The following is a 22,960-nucleotide window of genomic DNA, read 5'->3' on the forward strand; positions in this document are numbered from 1 at the left end:
CATCCATCCATCCATCCATCCATCCATCCATCCATCCATCCATCCCTTCCTCCCTCCAATGGCATTCTTATCTGCCCACCACAATCTGTTAGAAAATTTGGCAAGAGCAAAAAATACTATAAAATATTGAGAAAGAACTTAAGAAATGTGTAAAACATACAAAGATAGCAGCAGCTTTACTGAAAGTCAATGAAGATCTTTTGACTAAATGACAAGATGTGCTACATTCCCAGAGAAGATCATTATGAAGATACTTACTCCTCCCACATTCATTAACAAAACTTAGGCAGCTCTAGTAATTCCCAACAAGGTGAATGGAGCTTAACCAAGTGAGTCTAAAGTTCGTACGCAATAAAAAAGGGTAAGAACGTCAAAGGACATTTTTAAGAAGACAACATTCGCAATTCACACTACTGGGGAATAAAACATAAGTTTTTAAGTATACAGAAAAACAGTGTGAACGAATGGGAACATTAATATTGCAGATGTATCCATCACCCTCAAATTAGCCTATATGTTCTCATAGGGTTTTCTAAAACGCTAAGCTGATTCCACAGTTCATCTGGTGAAGGTACAAATAGCTAAGTAAATGCAGAAAAGGAAGAAGATATTGCTCTACCAGATTCCAGAATATAACACAAAGCTACAATAAGCAAAGCAGTGTGATATTAAAAGAAATTAAACAAAATTTTTTTAATGCTTATTTATTTTTTGAGCGAGAGAGAGGCAGACTCTCCTGGGGGAGGAGCAGAAGAGGGAGAGAATCAGAAGCAGGCTCCAGGCTATGAGCTGTCAGCACAGAGCCCGACGCAGGGCACAAACCCATGGACCATGAGATCATGAAGTCAGACGCTTAACCAACTGAGTCACCCAGGCGAAGCCCCCCCAAAATTTTTTTTTAACATTTATTTTTGAGAGAGAAAGAAAGTGTGAGTTGGGGAAGGAGAGAGAGGGAGACACAGAATGTGAAGCTGGCTCCAGGCTCTGAACTGTCACCATAGAGCTCAATGTGGGGCTCAAACTCACGAACCACCTGATCATGACTTGAGCAGAAGTCAGATATTTAACCGACTGAGCCACTCAGGTACTCCAGCGGTGTGATAATGATGTAAGCAGGGATGAACAGATTCATGGAACATAACAGAGTCGAAAAATAGAATACCACGTGTTTAAACATTTAGTATATGAGGACAGCTAGCATTTCAAATCAGTGATGAAAGATTACATAATTAATGGTGTTTACAGAATTTAGGGAGGGTGAGAGTAGAAAAGTCACCTGTATGGTACACGACAGTCCAGGGTTTACCATTAAAAGTATTTTAAGTCAATTTGGGGACGCCTGGGTGGCTCAGTCGGTTGAGTGTCTGACTTTGGCTCAGGTCATGATCTCGTGGTCCGTGAGTTCGAGCCCCACGTCAGGCTCTGGGCTGATGGCTCAGAGCCTGGAGCCTGCTTCCGATTCTGTGTCTCCCTCTCTCTCTGCCCCTCCCCCATTCATGCTCTGTCTCTGTCTCAAAAATAAATAAATGTTAAAAAAAAAAAATTAAAAAAAAAAGTATTTTAAGTCAATTTAAATAGAATTCAGAAGAATATTTTCACAACTATGAAGTATGGAAATGCTTTCTCAAAAAGCCTTAACACACAAAATCATGTAAGAAAAATTAGCCATTTTTTAACAACATAAAACAGAAGTCATCGTAAACAAAGGCAGGATCATGATGAACTTGCAGAATCACTGGCAACATGTAAAGTAGGTAAGAACATTATGGACATCTGAATATTATCCAGATATGGAAAGAATTCCTATAAATCAATAAAACTGTAACAAACCATTAGGAAATTTGGTAAAGGATATACTTGAATAAAGGTGTTAAACAAATAGGTATCTAGAATAAAGTATGTTTGAGTGAAGTATTTCACTCCATACGCCCAATTCTTGGAATCATTTCTTTTCTATGGGAGCCTTCTAATAAAAGAAGGCAAAAAGGAATGTAAGGAAATAGTGACAGATGTGAAAAAACCATCAGTTCCGAATATGTACTTTGCATGTGTTTATACACATACAGAAAACTGGAAGGAGATATACCGATAGGCATTCGGTAGTCATCTCCAAGCAACATAATTTAGCCCAATTTTTTTCTTCATATGGTTCTGCATTTTTTAATTCTCTACAATGAACACCTATTCTTACATTATCAGAAATGACTGTCTCATTCTCTAAAAATACAAATCACATAAGTGTATGTATACAAAGACACACACACACATCCCTCAATAGACAGATACGTGACAAGACAGGTATCCAGAGTCTCAGGAAACAATGAGCGGCTCTTATACACGTCAAGTGCCCCCTTCCCTAGGGCATCAGGTGGCTGAGAAGGAAGACAAGAAAGACAAGTTCTTGGGCTGACTAAAGTCAACGGTAGAGAAGATGAGCATACTACACTCTAGTTGCAAGATGAGAATTATGTGTGAAAAGATGCACACGGGGCGCCTGCATGGCTCTGTCGTTTGAGCATCTGACTTCTGCTCAGCTCGTGATCTCGCGGTTTCTGAGTTAGAGCCTCATGTTGGGTTCTGCGCTGACAGTGCGGAGGCCACTTGGGATTCTGTCTCCCTCTCTCTCTGTGCCTCCTCTTTCTAACTGTCTCTCAAAAATAAATAATCATTTTTTAAAAAATAAACAAGAAAATATGTACATATACAAACATGAAGGAGAGAGAGCATTTGGCATTTACTCATTGGCTTATTTCAGGCAATCCAAGTACTCACAACTGATAGTCATTAATGGGAAGTGCCCTGCGGATTGAGAAGTCACATTTTGCACGCCAACAGGTTCTCGCTGCCCTTGCACTCCAAATGGGTACTGGCTTTGGGTGGTGAGCATGGGTAATGGGGTGGCAACTTCACGTCATTTAGCTGGACCTTCCAGGTGTGCTCACCAACCCTGTAACACATTTAGCTTCCCAAGTCGCCCCGGTAGGAACGTAAGCAAGGCAAATATCAGCTCATCGGGAATTCTGAGTCGTTAGTACACGCTGGCGAGAATCACAGCATGTGAAACTGACACACGGCAAGCCACAACTCTTAAAAATCCAAGGATGTGAGGGTAGTATTTATGAAGAGAAAGAAGCTAAAAGGTGACCCATTTTTATGCCATATTATTTGTCCCCCAGGGTAAGATGCTCATCACTACTCCTCTTGATGCAGCAAATGGAGTGACAAGGTCACAAGGACAGGAGTATTTGAGGGAGACATCCTATTCTTCCTTAGCATTAAAACACAAACTCTCTTATTCATTTCAGTAGGAAAGGGATAGATTATTCAAGTAGGAATCCTGTGGCAATAGGGGAAAAGTGATCCATATCTAACACCAAAATAAATTCTAGCTCGGGGTGAGGTCAACAGTGAAGAAAGGCCTCTGAAAAGAGGTGAACATAAAACTGGTCTCGGCTTTGGGAAGGCCTCCTGAAGTGGAGTGGAAGGAAACAGGTGAAGGGAAAGATGAATTTAAAACGTAAAAATGTTAAAACTTCGATACATCAATCTGTACTGTACAAGTGTTAGTAAGTTCACGGAGCAAAACCATATAATTATCTCAGCAGATGCTGAAAAGGAACTTAATAGATACTTCCTTGACAAGGTATATATTCTGAAGCAAAAGCCAACAAAAGACTTCATAGTGAAACATGAGAAATGTCCTTATTAATGTAAAAACCAAGACAAAGTTTCCACTACCATCATAATTATTTAACGTTCAGTAAATTTAACAATGCAATGAGGGAGAAAAGCAGATAAACAGAATATTAAGAGACAAAATATTACCTGCAGGCTATGTGATATCAACCAGCTATCAGAAACTACCAGAGAGGCTGGTTATAAAAATAGCAGGTTATAAAATTTAAAAATCAATAGCTCTCTTATATACAAACAATATGCCATCAGAAAACCACGTGAAAGAAATATTCCCTCTACAAAAAACTTTATATACTATTTAATTCTCCCTAATATAAAATAAGCAGTCAGCACAATTACAATCAAAATGAAAATGGAATGCGTTTAGAATGTGACAAAATGATTCTGTTGTTTTTCCAGACATAGAGACATGTGAGAGCAAAGAAAAGGTAAACATGAATGGTGAGATATTAGATATAAAAATGTGTAATAAAACCTTAATGATTTACACGGTACAAGGCTAGGATCAGTAATACAGAGACTTATCAAGAGAACAGGGGCACCTGGGTGGCTCAGTCTGTTAAACATCCAACCCTTGATTTCAGCTCAGGTCATGATCTTACAGCTCATGAGTTCGAGCTCCACATAGGGCTCTGTGAGGACAGTGTGGAGCCTGCTTGGAATTCTCTGTCTCGCTCTCTCTCTGCCCCTCCCCTGTTTTCTCTCTCTTTCAAAATAAACAAACATTAAAAAAACAAAAGTTAAAAAAAATAAAGGATCTAGAAATAGACTTGATATGACATATAATAAGGATATTACCTTAAATTGTATTACTTTAAATCAGTAAGGAAGGAATACATGATGTTAAGAGAAAAAGGTATCTTTCTGGAAAAAAAACATAACCTGAAACCTCTCAGCTCACTCTTTACCATTTATGGTAATAAATGTATTTTAGATGTAGTAAAGCTTTTTTTAAAAATCAGTTTATTTCTTTTGAGGGACAGCACATGCATGCATTCAAGTGCTGGAGGGGCAGGGAGAGGGAGAGAGAGAATCCCGAGCAGGCCTGGAGCTGTCACCGCAGAGCCCCACATGGGGTTTGAACCCATGAACTGTGAGATCATGACCTGAGTTGAAATCAAGAGCTGGACACCCAACCGAACTGAACCATCCAGGTACCCCCCCGCCCCTAGATATAGCAAAGTTTTAAACATAAAACATAAAGGTATTGGAATGATGGAATCTGCTGTTATTCCAAAATCCACTTCTAATTTTATCCATAAAGGCCATGTGACAAGATCAAAAATTCACTTCCCCAGACTCCCTGGTAGGTAGAAATGGCAGGTGACACACTTGTGGCCACTAAGACGTCAGCATAGGGTCTTTGGGGGGAAGCCTTGGTTTCCCTCTCAGAGAACTCCCACATTGCCCTCTCCCTCTGTCTTCCTATCTGGAATACAGACCCCACTGCACTCATGTGGTGGTCACGAAGCAGGAAGCATGAGGAAAAGCGTTGGCAGAAAGGAAACAGGATAAAGCATAGGTCTCTAAGTTTGGGGATATTCTCTTATTTGCTGCCCAGCTGAATTCTCACTGCTTCTAGGGAAGAGTTTTATAATCTTGGAGAGAAAAACTTCCCTAAGTTCACAATCAACTCCAAATCCATGATGGAAAACACTGATTCATCTAATAAAAAACTTCTTAAAACTTTAAAGTTATAAACAAACATGTACTGTATGTATATTTAAATGACAAATGAGAATTGGAAAAATATATGAAATACATATATGACTAATTGCTTTGTATACATAGAAGTCTTATAAAAAAAAAACACGTGTAAGTCAATGGAAAAGTGGGCCCTTTATAGCTTAGCCTCAGAAGTTACTCAGCATGTCCACATTCCCATACTTGTAAGCCTACCCTGATTCAAGAAGAAAGGAATTAGATGCTACCTGTGTGTGTAAAAAGCACATCAAAGAACTGGCAGGTGTGTTTTAAAACCATTTGGGGCGCCTGGGTGGCTCAGTCAGTTAAGCGTCCGACTTCAACTCAGGTCACGATCTCGCGGTCCGTGAGTTCGAGCCCCGCGTCGGGCTTTAGGCCGATGGCTCAGAGCCTGGAGCCTGCTTCCGATTCTGTGTCTCCCTCTCTCTCTGCCCCTCCCCCGTTCATGCTCTGTCTCTCTTTGTCTCAAAAATAAATAAACGTTAAAAAAAATAAAAAAATAAAAAATAAAAATAAAACCACTATAAGCCATAAGTAATGGGGCACCTGGGTGGCTCATTTGGTTAAGCATCCATCTCTTGGTTTCATCTCAGGTCATGATCTCACAGTTCATGAATTCGAGCCCCGTGTCAGACTCTGCACTGACAGCACAGGGCCTGCTTGGGATTCTCTTCCCCTCTCTCGTTCTCTGCCCCTTTCTCACCCTCTATCTCAATATATATAAATAAACTAAAAACAAAACAAAACACTGTAAGCTGTAACAACTGAACTTAGCAATTCTCTTAGGAATTTATCCTATGGATAAAAGCAAAGTTGTATATAAAAGATGTAGGTAAAGAACGCTCACTTTAGCATTATTTTTAACAATGGCTCTCAAAATTTCAGTATGCCTCAGCAGTACCCAGAGGGATTATTAAAACATACATTGTGGATCCCATGCAGAGTTTCTGATTCAAGAGATCTGGGGTGGAACTGGAGAACTTGGTCTTTTTTTTTTTTTTTTTTTGAGAGAGAGATTGATAAAGAGAGAACACACAAACTGGGAATGGCAGGGGAACAGAGAGAATCCTAAGCAGGCTCCATTTTCAGTGCGGAGCCAGATGCGGGGCTTGATCCCATGACCCTGGGATCATGACCTCAGCCGAAATCAAGAGTCAGATGCTCAAATGACTGAGCCACTCAGGTGTCCCATGACGTATGAAGTGGGCAGACAGAGAGAGAGATAAAGACAGAATCCCAAGCAGGCTCCATGCTGCCAGCGTAGAGCCCGACATGGGGCTCAATCCCAGGATTCTGGGATCATGACCTGAGCCAAAATCGAGTTGGAGGCACAACAGACTGAACCACCCAAGCACCCAAACTTGCATTTATAGAAAGTTTCTAGGTAATGCTGATTTTGTTGCTCTAAGAACAGACTTTGATAATGATTTATAACATTACCATCTCAAATTCTATTATTGTACTTGTTTTTCCATTTCATCAAGAAAATGTGATCCAAATGTACCACCACGGAACAGGGAGAAATCTCTCGCCTTGTTATGACCTAGCAAAAATATTCTTAGTAACGTCTTGATGGGGAGAAAACGCTTTGGGCAAGTGAACTGTAAATTCTGATCTAACGTCAGCCCACCATTGCTCAGTAAGATTAATGTGGGATTTAAAAGAGCAGGGCAGAAGAGAACCTTACAATCTCTCCAAGGGGAGGTACATTCATGGCTGCCACACTCCCCACCCCCTTTCCTTGTGGTTTCCAGGCACTACTGAATCCTGGAGCCTGTTACTTGCCCGACAGGCCTGGCATCCTAGAAGTAACAGCAAAGTGGTAAGTGGCTAGGTTACTAAACATGTCTATACCAGGAAGCCTGAATTTTCCTTAAATTGGCTTCCTGCCATGAATTTGGAGGTATTTCTTAGAATACCTGATCTTTCCTGAGGCTAGTATTTGGTTATATTATATCCCTATGAGCAATACTGAAGCACAGAGCAGTCTGGAGGGAAGAAACTCCATTGACACTCAGATCGTCTGGTTAATACACCTGAACTGCTTGCCTTGAAGTACTGACGTAATTCAGTTCCTTAATCCTAACGTCTCCCACGGCTGCCTTCCTGATTTACAACCCTTTACCTCATCCTAACTTACTTCCCAGCCCGATCCACCTTCTTCCCCTAAAACAAACCCTGTGTTCCGGTTATTCAGGGCAATCTTGGGTTTCTCCAAAGGTCTACAGGACAGTCCAACCCTACACTTACATAAATTGTTATGTCCTCTCCCTGAAGGATCCTCCCCACCCAGCACTTCCCCATAGATTCCAATCCATGCCTGAGGCATGGCATGTCACTTCCTCCAGGAGGGCCCACTGCAGGGAACGATGCTGTGCTTGCCTGTAACTCACGGTGATACGCACATCAGTCCTGTACTAGAGTTATTTGTAAGGGCTCTTGTCTCCTTGAGCAGTGTCAGCTCCTCAAGGACAAAGACCACGTCCAGTTCAGTCGAGCAGCACACAGTCTGCTTGGTGCAATGCTTTATAGATGCTCAGCATAAGGGAAACCTTCGGAAGGTATACTCCAGACACGGGCATGTAAAAATGCAAACATCCTTTCAAACCGAATGGATGAAATTCAAACTCACGGTATGCACCGCGAAGGCGAACCATGTCAGAGTTCCAATGGCAGGTTTTAAACATTATGCATGGAAGCAAGTGTTTCTTACCTTGAGCTGTAGCTGCACCCTGGACAGAAAGAATTTCCAGCAATTTTCTCTGGAGTCCACCATGCCTAGACCACGAACTTCATTACGAACTCCAGAAATTATGTTGTCTACATCTTCATCGCTGAACAGATCCGGAATTTCTCCTGCCCCCAACGGAGTGAGTAGAGTTACTGAAAGGCAGTCACAATTTCAATTTTAGATAAGACTTTTTAATGCTTGGATTGCTTTATAATACAAAGTTCAGTTTAAATGATAAAGAGTTGGAAATCAGAAATGCAATTCAATTTTTTTTTTCTTTTTTGTATTTACAGGCCACATGGCACACGGGGAACAAGCTGTGATGGACACACCCACTGAGCGCGTACGTGTAGGAATAACATTTACTACTTTCCTCAAGGCTCCTCCAAGCACCTTACAACTGTAAGCAGACTAAGAAAGCAATACACGTCAAATTAGTTAGGTTTACGGCTTTCTCCCCAAAGACTGTCCCAGCAAATACCTCAAAGACAAATTATCTTTCTTTAAAGTTCACTGCAACTACAGATAATTTGTCATGGGGGAAGATCTTTCAAGGAATGTGTTGATTTAATCACCTGATGCCAGCAAGTCATTAATCAGCACGAGAAAGCTCTCATCTAGAACCTGGGCATCTGTCAGCAGGAACACAGTGGGCATGTTCTTGGCTCCAGTTCTGATGTACAAATTGGCAAGATCTACCTGTAAGGAAAGGAGGCCATCACTCATGCGTTGTTGCGATGCTGATGTGATGTTGCGATGGTGCTATGTTTGTGTGGGCTGGGAAGCACTGTGTAACAACGGCGAGAAAGAGGCATGTTTAACTTTCCCCTTATCTACCTACATGTTCTTTCCTCTCGGAGACCCCACATGGGGGTCAACAGCATGACATCACCTCCATCTCTGGCAATACAATGATGAGTGCCATGTCTGGGGCTTAATGGAACATAGGGATGAAAATCAGTGGCTGACGGATAACTCCCTCCTACTAGTCCGAAAATGAATTTGGCGATGCCTTTGCCAAGCAACATGGTAAAAGGAAAAATCTGCTCATTTCAACAACTGACTGTTTCAGGGAAAACAGTTTTTATTTGGTTATGTACTTCGTTTTGCTTAGAAATATTGAAAGCATGTGATTTATTTTCCCTTTTTGGGTGAAAATGCCCACAATTCACCCACACATCACTTTCCACAAACCTTGAATATTACTTTGTAAGTACAGTTCTGATTAAAGACCCAAATTAAAAAAAAATTAATGTTTGTTTATTTTTGAGAGACAGCGTGTGCGAGTGGGGAACGGGCAGAGAGAGAGAGGGAGAGACAGAATCCGAGGTCAGCACAGGGCTCGACATGGGGCTTGAACTCACGGACCATGAGATCATGACCTGAGCTTAAATCAGATGATCAACTGACTGAGCCATCCAGGCACTCCAAAGCCAATTTTTTTTTAATTTAAATTTTAGTTGGCCAAGATACGGTGCATATTGGTTTCAGGAACAGAATTCAGGGGTTCATTGCTTACTTACAATGCCCAGTGCTCATCACACCAAGTTAAAAAACCAATTTTTAAAAAGCACACGTATTCCTGTCAATGAATCATTTTCATGATTCATTCAAAATGGAAGAAATCTACTTGCATTTGTGAAGGCAGTACCTTTGTCTGCCCTTTCATTATATAGGAATACTAAAAGTGTTGAACAGCAAGTGTGGTCAATACAAAGGAAAAACCATGTTGGTTATAAGTACTTTTTTAATTAAAAATGTTTATTTATTTATTTTGAGAGAGAGGTAGAGGCAGAGAGAGAGAGAGGGAGAGAGAGAGAATCCCAAGTACCCTCCGTGCTGTCAGCACAGGGCCCGATGTGGGGCTTGATCCCATGACCGTGAGGTCATGATCTGAGCTAAATCAAGAGTCGGATGATGAACTGACTGAGGCACCCAGAAGCCCCTATACGCAAGTATTTAATACAGTATTTTCTGAGTCAGGTCTATAGGCTTATAGGGTTATATATCTATAAGCATTTATAGAATTTTACTATTACTAAATTTACCATGAAGAGACAAAGGTACCTAAATCAGCAGAAACTTTCCCCCTCTTGGCAGGGGAAGCGTTGGCCAAATCGGGGAGTCAGAGCTGACACAGGCACGCTACCAGCTCCTGCTTTATCGACCAGGCAGGAGGGCAGAGGGACCACCTGCCACCCTCACTCACCCGGAGTTCTTGGATTCCGAAGCCTTGGGTCACAGTGACCTGGAAGACCTCAAGGCTGCAAACGTAAGCTGCCAGGCGGGACAAGCTCTTCTTGCCAGTGCCGCCCACTCCGATCAAGAGCGCGTGACCCTGAGGGGTGCGAAGGATTCGGCTGATGCGGCACCTGGAGAGAGAAGGCACACTCAAGGCTGACGAGCTTAGGGACTAGGTCTGCTTTACTTTTTAGAAATGTTTCTACACACTGAACCTGAATTTTTATTTTAAACCTTAAGTCCTCTCTCATCTGCTTCCACATCAAGGATGCTCCCTCCCTGTGCCCTCACACTGGAGGCCTAACAAACTGTCCTGCTAACCACATCTTGGACTCACCGCTTTCTTCCTGTCCATACACAAGGCCTTTTTGTCAAGTGCCAAGTTTTTACGATTAGCAAGAAAGACCCCAACTTCACCAGCATCCAAGTCCAGCAACTTGTGCCAGAAACTTCCGATGTGAAATTACTTTGGAAAGAATGGATTTGTTTCGATCAACAAATATCTCACATGTGACTGACTTCACACAGATTAAACACCTGTCTCTACGATTCTTACTTCCTTTGCACTAAAGCTCTGTCTGTCCTTGGGCACTCTAGAAAATTTAGTGAAATCTTTCAGAACCACTGAATTATATCTCCAGCAAGTCCAACTAGTCCCTTGCTCTGTATTATTGAGGAGATTCTGAAGGACTAAGCTACTGATATCATCCCCACATTTTACAGTTACGAATAAGCTAGCTTTAACATCATCTTGAAGAAATATGTCATAATTATGTTATGAATACTAAGAACAGCAAAATCCCAAAATATAAGCATACAGACACCCACATGCAAAAAATCAGACAGCATCACGTCAGTTCTAGGTTGAATGTAACTTCCAGCCTTCAATGATCCACCTAAATGGTTTTCACAAAAGCACTTCCAGATAAAACAAAGCTGGGATCACTTATGCTGGGACTGGCACCTCTCCACTGAAAGCCTTCAGTAACTAAAAAGACAGGTTAATTTTACAAGCTTAGCCCTTCCAGTGGGTTTTACCTTACATGACCACACAACAAAATCACCTCTGGAAAGCCGAAAAACTACTCTAATGCAGGTCAAGCCCGAAGTTACAAAGCAGTTTCCCTTTCATTTTAACATTTGCTTCGAGGTTTGTACCTCACCAGGTTCTTAAGCAAAGTTCCTTTCTACAAGCCCTCCAGGACGTGCTGTGAAGTCATCTCTCACCCTGAGTCACTCAGCATACTCCCCGATCAAAGAAACAGTCTTCCTTTTTAAGCCACTGAGGAGCCCAGGTTGAAGGATTTTGTGACAAGAGTCTCTCCTCCAGCAGCAGCAGGAGATCTCTTTCACCTGCCCCATAACGTACATACACAGTGTCTCCCAGCTGAAGCAGAAACAGTGTTACTTATACTTCAATTAGCACCATGGTCAAATTCTAACTGAAACCATGGCATAACCAGAGGATTGCAACCACAAAGGGATCGATGAAACTATCAATACTTAACATGCTTATAATAACTCATGATGGGGAGGTCTCCAAAGTTTTTCTTGAGCACTTGGGCTATAAACATTTTCAAGAGCAACTTCTAAAAAATGGATTCTCCACCTTTCATGTGTGTGTGTGTGTGTGTGTGTGTGTGTGTGTGTGTGTGTGTGTGTTCCTAAATCCTTCTTCCCATACTTCCTTCCTTCTTGACTTATTTTTAACCATGATTTCATTATTTTAATCTTTGCCAGAAAGATTGTTGGAATCTTTAACTTTGGAAAAGCCAGTGTTATCTACTGAAAGGTATCCCCTCAGATTTATATTGTAAAGTCCTAACCCCTAGTACCTCAGAATGTAAGCTTATTTTGAAATAGGGTCACTGAGGAAGAAATTGGTTACATTACGTAGTAAGGTGGGCCCTTTATGCAATCCAACCAGTGTCCTTATAAAAAGGAGAAATTTGGAAGGAGACATGCACAGAGGAAGAATACCATGTGCGGATTGGAGTTAAGCTGCTATAAGCCAAGGAACTACCAGAAGCTAGGAGGGAATTCTGGAACAGATTCCTTCATAACACCTTCAGAAGGAACATGGCTCTCTGTCACCTCAATTTCAGACTTTTGGCCTCCACTGTGAGGCGATAAATGTCTGTTAATCTAAACCATCCATGTGTGGCATTTTGTGACAGCAATGCTAGCAAACGAATACAGCAGTGACCAATGATGGTGACCAGGAGAACAATAATGGACGTAAAGACGTACCCTGCTTCCTACACAGCAGCAGCAATGGCAAGCTGCTGAGACTATTCCACAAATACTGTCATTCCTGTGCTCAAATCTGTTGAAAAGCTTCTCACTGCACGTAGAATAAAATTGGAACTCCTTCCTCTGGTAACAAGGAAAAAACTGGCACCAATAAGACCCACTGCTGCTTCTCCTTCCGTGTCACACACTGCTCTCTCCACTTTTTCTCCATGCTGCAGCCATGATGACCCCTTTTCTGTTTTTGAGCCTTCAACCCTGGGGTCACATGAAATATGCCCTTCCCTAGAATGTTCTTCCTTCAAATCTTTCTATGCTTAGCTCCTGCTTACAATTTGATCTCACTTTAAATATCACCTCCTCACAGAGTTACCCAGACCCTTTTTGGGAATGTGCATACTTAGTACTTGGAATCGATATATTTCCTAGCATGACATACCACTTTCCAACATTTTTCTCGCTTATTTGTTCATATCCTTATAAGTGTCTTTCAGCATCACTAAAATATAAGCCCAACTAGAGTAAGGACTAGACTATCTTGTTTGCTGCTGTATCGCTAGTGCCTTACAACCCTGTCTGACAGCAAGGGAGCTATGGATGGTTGCATGATCTGTGCACTGCCCAAAAAACCCAGTCTAGGAGGTTAGAGAGAGCCTTGTCAGCCAAACTCTACACCGGAACAGGGGCATCTAATTTTCTACCAAGCAAACATGCCCCTTTCCTTTTCTAATTTGCACAAAAGTAGTGAAAAGCCTGACACTGTTCCTGTTTAGCACTCGGGAGGCACTCCATAAACAGGATTTACCAATGACCAGCAGTTTCACTTCATCCTGTTTCTGCCCCTTAAGAACCTTACAGCTTTGAACATCTCCCATGCCTTCCTCTTTCTTAGTTTTCTTACCTAACAGGGCTGCAGTGAAATGAAATTATGGCTGTGACCACACATCAGAAAACAGTATACTGACATATGACATTACTAAGATGTGACCTTGGACTTGAAGATGCATTCCGAAGCTGTAATCATCGAGACACTATGGTACTGGCACAAAAACAGATGCTCAGATCAATGGAACAGAATAGAGAACCCAGAAGAAATGGACCCACAAACATATGGCTAACTAATCTTTGACAAAGCAGGAAAGAATATCCAATGGAATAAAGACAGTCTCTTCAGCAAACGGTGCTGGGAAAACTGGACAGCGACATGCATAAAAATGAACCTGGAACACTTTCTTACACCATATGCAGAAATAAACTCAAAATGAATGAAAGACCTAAACCCAAGACAGGAAGGCATCAAAATCCATAGGCAAAAACCTCTTTGACCTTGGCCGCAGCAACTTCTTACTCAACATGTCTCCAGAGGAAAGGGAAGCCAAAGCAAAAATGAACGATTGGGACCTAACAAAATAAAAAGCTTCTGCACAGCAAAGGAAACAATCAATAAAACTAAAAGGCAATTGATAGAATGGGAGAGGATATTTGCAAATGACATATCAGATAAAGGGTTAGTATCCAGAATCTATAAAGAACTTACCAAACTCAACACCGAAAAAACAAATAATCCAGTGAAGAAATGGGCAAAAGACATGAATAGACACTTCTCCAAAGAAGACATCCAGATGGCCACCTGACACATGAAAAAATGCTCAACATCACTCATCATCAGGGAAATATAAATGAAAACCACCATGAGATACCACCTCACACCTGTCAGAATGGCTAAAATTAACAACTCAGGCAACGAAAGATGTTGGCAAGGATGTGAAGAAAGAAGATCTCTTTTGCACTGCTGGTGGGAATGCAAACTGGTGCAGCCACTCTGGAAAACACTATGGAGGTTCCTCAAAAAATTCAACATAGAACTACCCTATGACCCAGCTATTGCACTACTAGGTATTTATCCAAGGGATACAGGTGTGCTGTTTTGATGGGGCACATGCACCCCAATGTTTATAGCAGCACTTTCGACAATAGCCAAAGTATGGAAAGAGCCCAAAGTTCCATCGAAGGATGAATGGATAAAGAAGATGGTGTGTGTGTGTATGTATGTATATATATGTATGTATACATACATACATACACACACACACACACAAATGGAGTACTACATGTTATAATATATACACATACATATATGTATATATACATGCACATATATGTATACATATATGTACATATGTATACGTATATGCACATATATGCATGTATATATACATACATATATGTGCATGTATATATACACATACACATGTGTATATGTATACACATACATACATACACACACAATGTAGTATTACTTGGCAATCAAAAAGAATGAAATCTTGGCATTTGCAACTATGTGGATGGAACTAGAGGTTATTATGCTAAATGACATTAGTTTGAGAAAGACAAATATCATAGGACTTCACTCATATGAGGACTTTAAGACACAGAACAGATGGACACAAGGGAAGGGAAGCAAAAATAATATAAAAACAGGGAGGGGAGAAAACATAAGAAACTCTTAAATATGGAGAACAAACAGAGGGTTACTGGAGGGCTTGTGGGAGGGCGGATGGGCTAAATGGGTAAAGGGCATTAAGGAATCTACTGCCGAAATCATTGTCGCGCTATATGCTAACTTGGATGTAGATAAAAAAACAAAAATGAAAAAAAAAATAAAAGTTCTCTGGGAAAAATAAAAAAAAGATGGTGACCTAACTTAGAGAGACACTTACAGTTTTATACTGGATGGCAAATGAGAGATAAGAACTACCAGCTCAGAGTACTGAGTATGATCTACAGTCAAACAACGATTGTGGTGACCCAGCCATTTTTACATTGTGAAAAACCATCAGGACTTGTCAACTCACACATGCTGCATGGCATCTTCAAACAGAACCAGGTTCATGACAGCATTCAGCTCATTGTGGCTGTCTAAGGCTTCTGTAAGAACTGTCCTCAGCACCTCCCAGTCCTTCACTGGCAGGTAACGTGGATCTTGCCCACCGTGTGCAAAGTGGCAATAGATGAGGGGCTGTTGAAGCAGCGCATGACCATTTGCACCCTGCAGGAGGAGGAAAAGACAAGGATAGTCACAGCAGCCATCCAGAATGATTCATCTGGACGCGCAGGGGCCCGTCAAGGGAAGAGCATGCAGGTCAGTCCATGAGCAGGTAGGTGGGATGTTCCCAAGTACAGACGGTGTACATTCCGGAATCACAATGGTTCCAAGCAAGGTAAGTATGTGCACAATTCATTCACATGTGTATCTAACTCTGCCCTGACACCAGTTAGTGCCAGAGTGGATGGACACCTCTGACATTCCACACACTTACTTCAAAGTGTTTATAAGCAGTTTCCAGCATTTTTTTCTGAAACAAATCACAATCCTTTGGGTCTACCAGTTTGTCTCCATAAACACGTGAAGATTCGTGAAGCCACAGGCGTATTAAATCATTTGGAAATTTTAAGCATTCAGGAGAAGCAAGTAAAATCCCCTACAAAGAAAGAATGGGAAAAATTAAAAACTCAGTAACTGATAACACTCCAAGATAGTATTTTCCTTTACCATTTTAACTGTATACTAAATTTAGTAATTTATTACTTCAAAAGAAATATTGTCAGTAGAATTACTATAGTGGTAGTTTTACTCTCTGGTAAGTAATATCTTAAAAATTTACTAGCATTATACCCAGTTTTGGAACGTAGCTAAGATTGTATTTCAAAAGCCAGCCCCGGAAATAAACACCTCTTTAGAGGACTCGCGTCTATTAAGTCTTTCAACAGATCAAGTTTCCCCAAACTGTTTTACAAACAGCTACCATGAATGTCACAGGATCAAATTTTTTAAATTCTAATACCGTCTGATATCAGTTCATCTAACCCTTCCATTTTGCAGATGAAGAAAACGACACCAAAAGTAAATTGCCCCAAATCAACACTTTGTGGGTAGATGCGGAATCAGCACCAAAACGTTTTGCGTCCCGCCCTGCTTCAACACTGCCCTCCACTATCTTGGATTCACACAAAGCCACATCTTTGCGAGAGAGTCGGTTGGCTCTAGACTTAGGAGAGAACACAGCGAGTTGTCGACAAGTAGTTGCAAGCGCTAAACCAACATTTGGTGAAGTCAGGTGTACTTGAGAGCCCGAACATAAGCAGTGACCAGGCCTCTCATCCCATGTCACCTATGGCCTTTCTTCCCCTTTTTACCCTAAGATTAAAAATCACTTTTAAACCACACCGTACTGAGCACAGTCTTTCCAGCAGGTGCTAGAACGACGGCCATGAGAATGAGTGGCCCATGTCCTCAGGAAGCTGGCGCCTGATGTGGTGTTACGGTTGTGAGGCAGTTGCGGAATGACAGGCCATAAATAACCCTCCAACCACTTTTACTGTATAAGGTAGATCATACCAGTTAACTTTTTTTTTAACTCCATGTTTCAATCCCCTCTTTGAAATTTCCTTTCTAAACCAAACACATAAATGCTGTCCTTGTGCCAGGTAAGCAAAGTAAGTGTCAAGGTCAAATCAAAATAATTAAGCAGTGTAAGAAATTCAAGCTGCTTTTGATGGATATTTAAGAATCACACTGCATAAATATAAGCAAATAACAAACGATCCCCCTCATTTGGCACAAAATGAGGCACTCAAATATTTATATGGAATACATGGACCTAAGTCGCTACACAACCTAGAGAAACCACTAGTCCCATTGATAAAATGGGAATAAACCTGCCATCCATACTTCAGAGAGAAGTTTATGGTTTAAAAATCAAAGAATACACCCACAAAAGTATACAGCATTCTCTTAAATTAAGTTCCAGAAATGAACACCATTAATATTACTATAATCATTCCTCCACCCAAGATGCATAACCCAGGGCTGTCAAGGTACCTGGAAGATGTTTGATAGGTCTCGCAGATTAAACAGGTAATGGAATTTAACAGCTGTGGGTAAAAAGTTTTGTGTCATCATCTGATGAAATGCGATTGTTGCCTGTATCAAAGAGGGGCCACTCCTGAGAACTGAGGGACCAAATGCTTGCTGCTGGAAATGGAAGTTAAGAATTTGGCTATAGATAGTGTGTAGTGCGTCCAAGGAGGGAAAGTTGAATGCAAACACAGTGAAATGTCTCTGAAAAACAAAATATAAGAGTTGCATATTATTAGGATTATAATGGTACCAGGAGATTGTGCAAGAAAAAAAAAAGGCCCAACTATTATTTTTTAAATCCCTCCCTGTACCCATTGCTACATAACTGTGGTGCCCTCCTCTCTGATTCTGGGCCTAGCCATAAGACTTGATTGAGCCAACAGAGTGAGGTGTAGGTGGCAGTGTGCCAGTCACTGTCAGAAGCCTGTATGCTTCCACTTGGTTTTTTTTTTTTTTTTAAGATCTTATTTTTAAGTAATCTCTATACCCAACATGGGGCTCGAACTTACAACCCTGAGATCCAGAGCCACCGGTTCCATGGACTGAGCCGGCCAGGTACCCATCCACTTGCTCTATTAAGGCTCTACCTTTGCCATGAATTGTACAAGCCTACTGATGGATGAGAGGTCCATGAAGAAGAGCCACATGGTCCCTACCACTTTAGTCAAAGCCACCACAGATTTGCTGATAGTCAACTCCTGGACACATCGATGACCCCATCCAAGATCATGAGAGCCACCCAGCCAACCACCAGCTGATTCCAGATAAGGGAACAAGCAACACTTGGTGCTGTATGCTCTTGTTTAACATATGTTATAGTTGGTGGGGGTTGTTGTTACTACAAGCTTATATGCACACACAAAACATGCACATCAATATTTATTTGTATCAGCTTTATTCATAATTCCCAAATGTGGGAACAACCAAGGCATCTTTCAATAGGTGAATGGATCAACAAACTGATGTACCTATACAATGAATATGAAGTAGTGATAAAAAAAAAAAAAATGAGGTATCAAGCCAGGAAAAGACATGGGGAAACCTTAACTGCATATTTAAATGAAGTGAAAGAAGCCAATCTCAAAAGGCTACATACTATGGGATTTCAACTATGTGACATTCTGAAAAAGGTAAAGCTATGGAGACAGTAAACTGATTAAATGATCGCCAGGGATTCAGGAGGGAGGGTGGATGGAGGAAAATAGGTAGAGCGCAGGGGATTTTCACCACAGTGAAACTCTTCTGTATGGTATTTTCATAGTGGATACCTGACATTATACATTTGCCAAAACCCACAGAATACACAACACAAAGAATGAACTCAAATGTAAATTTGTGACTTTGGTTAGTAATAATGGATATTGGTTCATCAACTGTACCAAATGCAGCACAGTAACATAAAATTTTATAATAGGGTAAAATGAGGTGGAAGGAGTGTGAGAGAGTACATGGAAACTCTCAATACTTTTAACTAAAACTCCTCCCTTTCTAAACTTGTACCTGCTCCTAAAAATACTCTATTACATGGGATGCCCGGGTGGCTCAGTCAGTTGAACGTCCGACTCTTGACTTTGGCTGGTCATGATCTCACAGTTCTTGATACTGAGCCCTGCACTGGGCTCTCACTGGCAGCACAGAGCCTGCTTGGGATTCTCTCCCTCTCTCTCTGCTCCTCCCCCACTTGCTCACATGTGCTCTCTTCTCTCTCAATAAATAAATAAATAAATAAATAAATATTTAAAAAATAGTCTATTAAAAAAATAGCTTACATGCTTATTAGCCAAATGTCCAGTAGGAGCCCTCGTTTCTATCCACAGCACCAAGAATCACAATCTATAATGTTTGGGTATTTTATTTAGGGCCCATTGGGGAGGGAGCAGTACTCTATACCTTACCTGTAGTCTAGGATTGATTATGAAACTGCCCACCATTAGATTCATGCAGGCAATGTACTGACAGTTGTGGATTTCTTTAAGCATCACCTTCTGTCTATCATACCTGAAAGATAGAAAAAAGAACCTTAAATCCAAAAACCAAAGATGACAACACAACAAAATCCCCCAGTTTATGAAGGACTTCATCACAAAGTGTCTCCTTTGATCTTTACAAGCGCTCTGTGATGTTGGAGGTGTTCGTCTCATCTCAGGGACACAAAAATTAAAGCTCAGAAAACAGAAGGCTACATAGCTCCTTTGATGCCAGAATCGGCATAAGGAGCTAAATCAATACACACTATTAATGCTTATTGATTCTCACATGACGCTACTTCTGGTTAGAAATAACCACAGCTAGGCTGGGGGATCTTCTGCTAGTTAACGGCAGGGATGGGCATACTGCAATACCCAGACGTTACCAAACAGTTACAGCCCACAGAGTAAGGTCAAGCATCTAAGTAATTTCGTGTATTCGAGAGTTTAATACTTCAACTAGACAGTAATGCACAAAACAGGCACGTCACTTTTTTATCCAATTCTTCCAAAGATACAAAAGGAACCTTACCTCACTTATGACAATGAAAAGGGAACGTAAAATGACACTTAAAAGTTAACAGAGAAAATGCTCCTCGGAAGGAGGAGCAAATCAGGGTAATTTTATCCTTCAATGTTCATGCAAAATAATAATTGGATTTCAATAAAGAATAAAGCACAGAGACTCGCTTACCAGTGTCCGTAATCAATGTGCTGTCGAATCAGAGTGTGGGGCTGCACTGTGCCATATAAGTCCACTTCGGGCATATTCATATCATCAATGAAATAAACCAGTTTTTTGTTTCCTCCTGGCCCATAGATACGACCAGCTTTTTTCTCTAGAGGTTTCTCAAGAATTCCTGAAACAAATGTATCATTCTGCCCACCAATTGGATAAAATTTAACTTTCTGTCCTTAATCCCTTTTTTCTAATTTTTCCTCATCTTCTGTCCATTTCATCCACTCTAAGTCTCCAAGTATCACCTCTCTGCAGGTTAATATCAGTGATGACTCTCTGTTCATCTCCTCTGTGTCATGCGTTTTGGTCAACCACCCTCCTACTGCCAGAGGTCACCTCACCTCTCCTTCCCTGAGGACTCAACATCTGTGACATGATACCACACTGGCCATCAAGCTGAAGCAACACCATCATTGGTCTGTGTACTTTCCTCCAGGAACCCACTCTAACACATGGCCCACTGTCAGTCCAGCCATGGCCTACTTCCTCAGTCTTTGTCTTTCTCAATCACTCTTGCAGGAGCTTCTAGGGACAGCTCAAGAGAGTCCCCCATGCTTCTCTTCCTGGGTTACCCACGTGCAGAAGTACAAGGGAATCCTGTACGAAGACTCTATCTTGTGCACACATCAGCCTACATTTCTTCACGGGCCTAAATGACTTTGCATGGATTTGAGAAAAATTATGAGGATAGAAAACCCTGAATAGACCGTGTAAGATGTAGTATCTAATAGTTGCTGACTCTCCAAATGAACAATAAACAGCTCGAGGACAGGAAACTACATCGTGGTCATTACTGTATTCCTGATGACAATCCCAAGTCATTTGTTAAATGAACAAATGACTAAATAAATGAAAGAACAAACAAGTATATGATGAAAAATTAACAAAGCTCTCTTCCAAGCAGGGGAACTGCATTCCCAAATGCTTGCTTCCTATCAGCCACTGGTACCTGATTGTTTGGCCAACGCCAAACAAGCCTCTTCCTCACTCACAACACACCTCTTCCTTTTTCCCTTCTGTGCTCCTGTTTGTGTGATTAACACCCTCTCAGTCAGCCAGATGCAAAGCTTCAATATAATCTTTCTCTCCTGGTCCCAGACGTGCCTGGCCACAGCCTATAAATGGTACCTCTGGTCTCTTCCTTTTCATCACTCGCTCCACAATGTTAGTCCAGAGCAACATTACACAGAGCTGGTACACTACCCAGGGGGACTGGTCTCCCCACCTCAGATATCTCAAGTATAGCCTGCAGCTTGTCAGTTCCTTGCTCCCCATTTTCCACCCAATGAAATACATGGTCTTCAGCTTGCGTCTCAGCTCTTTGTACAGTTACAGTGGCTAACCATTCTACATGGCCTGGGACTAAAAGTCCCATGTTCCAGAAATCCCCACTGCCTGCCCCCCCATCTTGGAAAATTGACACCAAGTGTTTCATCAACAATGTAACTCCAACCCTCTTCTCCAGCCATTTCTCTATCTTCTACCACATCCCTGCGCATCAACGTAGAGATTCAATGAATTGAATGTGTTCTGTAATTTTCTCTTTCCTAAGTTTGTTTCCACTGATTCTTCTATCTCAAATCCCATCTCTGCCTGCATACCACTCCATCCTGAAGGTTTCAAATGCAAACTTTCTTTCAAGCACACTGCTCTATTGTTTGTGCTAATGGTCTATGTCTGAATCTTATACATGCCCGTACCCTTCCAGGAATTAGCAAGACGAACTCATACCTCAGTCAAGTACTGCATTCAATTACTGAATTGTACACCTAATCTTTCATTTACAAGTGATAAAGCGATCCCTCCTTCTGGGTCTCTGAATGAAAAACACGCACTGAACACAATGCCTTGGAAAAAAATAGATAAACAATATATATTCGCTAAAGAATTAAGTGAGAAACTGCCAAGTTAGATTTTTGACTGTTCCACTCCAAGAAGTCAAGGAAGACAAACTTGATTAATAAGAAATTATAGAAAAAACACTCTTGGCTGAGTTAACAACGTCCATGAGCAAGAGAATTTGTTAGTAATCGCTACTTCTAACGCTGCACACACACACAACACAGAAACCGCAATCCGGGCAATTCAACAGGCTTAATAAACTACTGCACAAGGGGGAGTTTCACAGCCCCACTGCCAGTCTAACCCTGACTCTGCTGGACAGTGACAGATATACCAGTAGCAGCTTCTCCTACCACTGTCTCCTCTGCTTCCCAAGTCTACTTGGCTTACCCTTCCTAATTCAGCAGGCCCAAAATCTGTGTGGTTCTTTTGAGGACACTGATACATGTTTTCAACAGTTTTAAATTCTTACAGTTTTCCAAAGATTTAGTTAACAGCTCATGGCCTGCCATTTCAGTGACACAGTTTTAATGAAGTTCTCCTAAACCAATTGTTTACTTGAAAAGGCAACCAGAGCAGTCTTCCTTGTGCACCCTCTCATGTTGCTTGGGCTCCACAAAACTGATTAAAGGTGACCAAACTGCGTAGAGGCAACAGCAATGGACACGGTTTTGATGTCGATTCTTGTGGTTCTAAAGCATAATAACCCAAATAAAGCCTTTAGTGACATAAAAAGCCAAAATCACAATGCTGAAACAAAGTTTATTTTACCCAGATTGGTGATAGGTAAAAAGTTCATCTGAAGCTTCAGCAGAAGGTCTAAAGCCTAGAGAAAATAGCCTTCCCCTTGGGCTGCATGGCCCAGTCTT

General features: G+C 41.3%; 1 protein-coding gene across 2 annotated transcripts in view; it reads right to left on the reverse strand.

Annotated features, from left to right (window-relative positions):
- Positions 1 to 22,960, reverse strand: part of DNAH11 (dynein axonemal heavy chain 11) — a 367,119-nt gene that overhangs the window by 140,263 nt on the left and 203,896 nt on the right. The window contains exons 47-54 of one of the 2 annotated variants that reach the window (XM_058724852.1): positions 20,205 to 20,370; positions 19,439 to 19,541; positions 17,505 to 17,744; positions 15,943 to 16,104; positions 15,478 to 15,671; positions 10,341 to 10,503; positions 8,707 to 8,830; positions 8,114 to 8,256 (exon numbers count right to left, since the gene is read on the reverse strand). In XM_058724852.1, the coding sequence (XP_058580835.1) occupies positions 8,114 to 8,256; positions 8,707 to 8,830; positions 10,341 to 10,503; positions 15,478 to 15,671; positions 15,943 to 16,104; positions 17,505 to 17,744; positions 19,439 to 19,541; positions 20,205 to 20,370 (1,295 nt within the window). The remainder of the gene's footprint in view (positions 1 to 8,113; positions 8,257 to 8,706; positions 8,831 to 10,340; positions 10,504 to 15,477; positions 15,672 to 15,942; positions 16,105 to 17,504; positions 17,745 to 19,438; positions 19,542 to 20,204; positions 20,371 to 22,960) is intronic. The other variant, XM_058724850.1, reaches the window with a different exon arrangement.

The sequence above is a fragment of the Neofelis nebulosa genome, chromosome 4, assembly GCF_028018385.1.
Source record: "Neofelis nebulosa isolate mNeoNeb1 chromosome 4, mNeoNeb1.pri, whole genome shotgun sequence".
Classification (NCBI taxonomy): Eukaryota; Metazoa; Chordata; class Mammalia; order Carnivora; family Felidae; genus Neofelis; species Neofelis nebulosa.